At 38.1% G+C, this 4878-nt stretch overlaps 1 protein-coding gene across 1 annotated transcript; it reads right to left on the reverse strand.

Moving 5' to 3' along the window:
* Positions 1–965: 965 nt before the first annotated feature.
* Positions 966–1566, reverse strand: LOC127872426 (uncharacterized). The gene is made up of 2 exons (XM_052415756.1): positions 1368–1566; positions 966–1171 (listed from the first exon to the last, which is right to left on the reverse strand). Exons 1-2 carry the CDS (start codon positions 1564–1566, stop codon positions 966–968), a joined length of 405 nt encoding a protein of 134 aa, XP_052271716.1.
* Between the last annotated feature and the right edge of the window lie 3312 nt (positions 1567–4878).

The raw sequence follows: 4878 nt of genomic DNA on the forward strand, positions 1-4878 counted from the left end.
AGAAAATTTCACTTACTGTTCATGTTCGCGTGTAAAGTTTTACCTGCATGTGTTACATAAAAAACACAACTTTGAGATATGGTGCGTATGAAGAGAACCACGATGGCGCTCCGGTTGCAGAATGCTTTTTCGAATGCTCTGGTTGGTCATGGACTACACTGGCCGCATATGACATAAGACCCATTTTGGCATGTGCAATTCTCATTTGAAATTTAACTGATTACACATGTACTGAATTTTCAGTATGAAATTGTGGAAATTAGCTAAAGCGAATGACAGGGGCAGGACCTGCCATTTTAATGCCACATCTTTTTAAATATGACTCACATTTCGAGGGGTAAGGGGTAAGGGCCGGAATGTGATAATTGCACTTTTAACACTTTTGAGAAAATCAAAAATAAGGTTTTGAGTAATAATTTATTTTATTTGAAATAAGATAGGTATATGATAAATTGACTGATTAGTAGCAAATACTCATAAGATAATACACTTAAATTTCGAATAAGCACAGCTAAATACAAAATGGTGTTTTGAAGAAAAATGTACTTGTATCTTATTGGCATGAAACTAGTCTGTCAAGCCATTTAGTGTATAAACGCACTTAGTGCACTTGTTTACAAATATACCTGAACTTATGACTGATTATCTGTGCTTATATAGTTACAAGTGCACTTAATGAAAACTAGCAGAAAACACTTTGCACATGTGCATGCTATAAAAATGGTTTAAGTGTACTAAGAACAAGAATTTCACTGAAATGTATACTGGGTAAAAACTGAAAACGTCACAAGAAACATTTTTTGTCAAACAAATCATGCATAGCTCTGTAAATCTTGTTTAAGTAGAGACCTCTGTAACTATACATTTTACTGTATTTGTACCAATTTAACTGTTTACTGATTTCAACTGTCCTCTGAATACAATACCTATGCATGTATTGTAACACATCTCAATCAGGCTGATTCTTACTCTGGGTCATAGTCTCTATCACTTTCCAGTGCGTCAGGATCTGGTAAGCAGTCTCTCATAGTTTTGTCTCTATCACTTTCCAGTGCGTCAGGATCTGGTAAGCAGTCTCTCATAGTTTTGTCTCTATCACTTTCCAGTGCGTCAGGATCTGGTAAGCAGTCTCTCATAGTTTTGTCTCTATCACTTTCCAGTGCATCAGGATCTGGTTAGCAGTCTCTCATAGTTTTGTCTCTATCACTTTCCAGTGCGTCAGGATCTGGTTAGCAGTCTCTCATAGTTTTGTCTCTATCACTTTCCAGTGCGTCAGTATCTGGTAAGCAGTCTCTCATAATTTTGTCTCTATCACTTTCCAGTGCGTCAGGATCTGGTAAGCAGTCTCTCATAGTTTTGTCTATCACTTTCCAGTGCGTCAGGATCTGGTAAGCAGTCTCTCATAGTTTTGTCTTTATCACTTTCCAGCGCGTCAGGATCTGGTAAGCAGTCTCTCGTAGTTTTGTCTCTATCACTTTCCAGCGCGTCAGGATCTGGTAAGCAGTCTTTCATAGTTTTGTCTCTATCACTTTCCAGTGCGTCAGGATCTGGTAAGCAGTCTCTCATAGTTTTGTCTCTATCACTTTCCAGTGCATCAGGATCTGGTTAGCAGTCTCTCATAGTTTTGTCTCTATCACTTTCCAGTGCCTCAGGATCTGGTAAGCAGTCTCTCATAGTTTTGTCTCTATCACTTTCCAGTGCGTCAGGATCTGGTAAGCAGTCTCTCATAGTTTTGTCTCTATCACTTTCCAGTGCGTCAGGATCTGGTAAGCAGTCTCTCATAGTTTTGTCTCTATCACTTTCCAGTGCGTCAGGATCTGGTAAGCAGTCTCTCATAGTTTTGTCTCTATCACTTTCCAGTGCATCAGGATCTGGTTAGCAGTCTCTCATAGTTTTGTCTCTATCACTTTCCAGTGCGTCAGGATCTGGTAAGCAGTCTCTCATAGTTTTGTCTCTATCACTTTCCAGTGCGTCAGGATATGGTAAGCAGTCTTTCATAGTTTTGTCTCTATCACTTTCCAGTGCGTCAGGATCTGGTAAGCAGTCTCTCACAGTTTTGTGCGTCAGGATCTGGTAAGCAGTCTCTCATAGTTTTGTCTCTATCACTTTCCAGTGCGTCAGGATCTGGTAAGCAGTCTCTCATAGTTTTGTCTCTATCACTTTCCAGTGCGTCAGGATCTAGTAAGCAGTCTCTCATAGTTTTGTCTCTATCACTTTCCAGTGCGTCAGGATCTGGTAAGCAGTCTCTCATAGTTTTGTCTCTATCACTTTCCAGTGCATCAGGATCTGGTAAGCAGTCTCTCACAGTTTTGTCTCTATCACTTTCCAGTGCGTCAGGATCTGGTAAGCAGTCTCTCATAGTTTTGTCTCTATCACTTTCCAGTGCGTCAGGATCTGGTAAGCAGTCTCTCATAGTTTTGTCTCTATCACTTTCCAGTACGTCAGGATCTGGTAAGCAGTCTCTCATAGTTTTGTCTCTATCACTTTCCAGTGCGTCAGGATCTGGTAAGCAGTCTCTCATAGTTTTGTCTCTATCACTTTTCAGTGCATCAGGATCTGGTTAGCAGTCTCTCATAGTTTTGTCTCTATCACTTTCCAGTGCGTCAGGATCTGGTAAGCAGTCTCTCATAGTTTTGTCTCTATCACATTCCAGTGCGTCATGGTAAGCAGTCTCTCATAGTTTTGTCTCTATCACTTTCCAGTGCGTCAGGATCTGGTAAGCAGTCTCTCATAGTTTTGTGCGTCAGGATCTGGTAAGCAGTCTCTCATAGTTTTGTCTCTATCACTTTCCAGTGCGTCAGGATCTGGTAAGCAGTCTCTCATAGTTTTGTCTCTATCACTTTCCAGTGCATCAGGATCTGGTTAGCAGTCTCTCATAGTTTTGTCTCTATCACTTTCCAGTGCCTCAGGATCTGGTAAGCAGTCTCTCACAGTTTTGTCTTTATCACTTTCCAGTGCGTCAGGATCTGGTAAGCAGTCTCTCACAGTTTTGTCTCTATCACTTTCCAGTGCGTCAGGATCTGGTAAGCAGTCTCTCACAGTTTTGTCTCTATCACTTTCCAGTGCGTCAGGATCTGGTAAGCAGTCTCTCACAGTTTTGTCTCTATCACTTTCCAGTGCGTCAGGATCTGGTAAGCAGTCTCTCACAGTTTTGTCTCTATCACTTTCCAGTGCGTCAGGATCTGGTAAGCAGTCTCTCATAGTTTTGTCATCTGGTATGTCTTCGTAGTTTTTCTGATACTCAGAGGGTATTGTTCCATTTCTACACAAAGAAATTAAGTCTTTCTTTTTAGCAGTTGCTATTGGCAGTTTCTCAGGATATAGTCGTTTAAGCTTTGAACTGAGAGAAATACTTTATCATTTTTTTTATTCAATATAAGACATATAATGAATACATGTATATGATCATAAAACAAAGTAATACTATGTAATAGCAATAATGTTCAAATATGTTATATAAGATATGCTAATATATACTGTTTTGACCTTGTGGTTTCCTTTTGATTTAGAAAAAATAAATAAGTATTTTTGTTTATTGAGTTGTTTGTGATAGGTGTTTAAAAAAAAGAAAACAAAAGAATGGTTATGAATAAGGATGAGTTGCATAAAGTGGGTAAAAAGCATACTGGACTTGTTTATCAAAGTTTAATGTTTTTCCATTTTTGTTCAAATATATGAAAATACTTTTTCGTGACTGTTTGATTTTTATGCACTGGACTCGTCAAAGTCATGCTTGACATAAATATTGCTGATCTATGCTTTTCAAAACTGGAGCCACTTAACTTTCATCGAATGAATTCTTCTTCCTTCAAGATCAATGATATTTTGTGGAAATACAGACTTTGCCAGACACTTTAAATCATGGAAGTCATAGTGTTTCATAGGCACAACTGTATACGTTTTTTTCTTCCAGTCAAATCTAACGATTGTGTCCCATTCGCTTGGAACAAACACCGAAGTACGCCTCTTAGCATGTTCAATATGCTGTCTAACCTGGTTAATTACTGCTTCTGGGGTCTTGTTGTGTGGTGTATGTTTCCCTCTTTTGTCAAATGCAGCGAATATTCCAGTGGACGAGGACTTCAAAGCCGTTTCTACCACACAATTGCCAATATTTAACGTTCTAAGAATAAGTCTTTACAGACTCGCTTATTTCAAGATAGAAGATTCTTGAACACACACGTCTCTTCTTTGCACTTGAACGTACTCTCAGGAGTGTTTTCCTTCACATTGGAACATAAAAAGTTCTTTTTGGCGTTCGTAGGATCCAATATTTTAGTAGTTTTGAAAAACTGCATCTCTTTGCTCATGACTATGTTCACATTCCATTCCAGGTACAAGACAATAAATCTGCTATCTCGTTTAATTGTTTAACTTGATACGTAGGTGTTATTAGTTAATTAGGTATAGGCACTTGAAACATTATCACACTACAAGTGTTGCCTTACATTATAATCTAAACAGGCATAAGTGTACTCTGGCTCTTACCCCTCAATTTGTTCCTCTTTCACTTTTCATTGTGTTGTATTTAAAAACAAAATGAATTAGTTTGTATTGGTTATTTCAATTTTATAGACTAACATACAGCATTATTTCAAATTATTAATTTATAATTTTTAATAAAGAACATGCCTCGTGGAAGGTAAGCTCAATGTTTGATCGAAAATAAGTATTTTAGCGAAAGAGCACATACGGTCATCCACGATGTGCAAGTTTAACCATCCATCAATTTTTTATGAAAATGATCACCATGCCCCTTTTTAGGCCATTTTTTAAATCTAGCTTAATCCCTGATATTTATAAGTTAGCCATAGTATGCAACATACACCTTTTCTATAACACTTAAGCAATAAATACACCAAGCGCTGAAAACAACAA

This window comes from Dreissena polymorpha, chromosome 3 (genome assembly GCF_020536995.1).
Source record: "Dreissena polymorpha isolate Duluth1 chromosome 3, UMN_Dpol_1.0, whole genome shotgun sequence".
In the NCBI taxonomy this organism is placed as follows: domain Eukaryota; kingdom Metazoa; phylum Mollusca; class Bivalvia; order Myida; family Dreissenidae; genus Dreissena; species Dreissena polymorpha.

What these genes read in the sequence shown, in the direction of transcription:
- LOC127872426 (XM_052415756.1), bottom strand. Translation starts at nt 1,566, where the DNA reads ATGAGAGACTGCTTACCAGATCCTGACGCACTGGAAAGTGATAGAGAC. An exon ending in AGATCCTGACGCACTGGAAA is followed by an intron (nt 1,172 to 1,367) that starts GTGATAGACAAA and finishes ACTGCTAACCAG; the next exon opens with ATCCTGATGCACTGGAAAGT.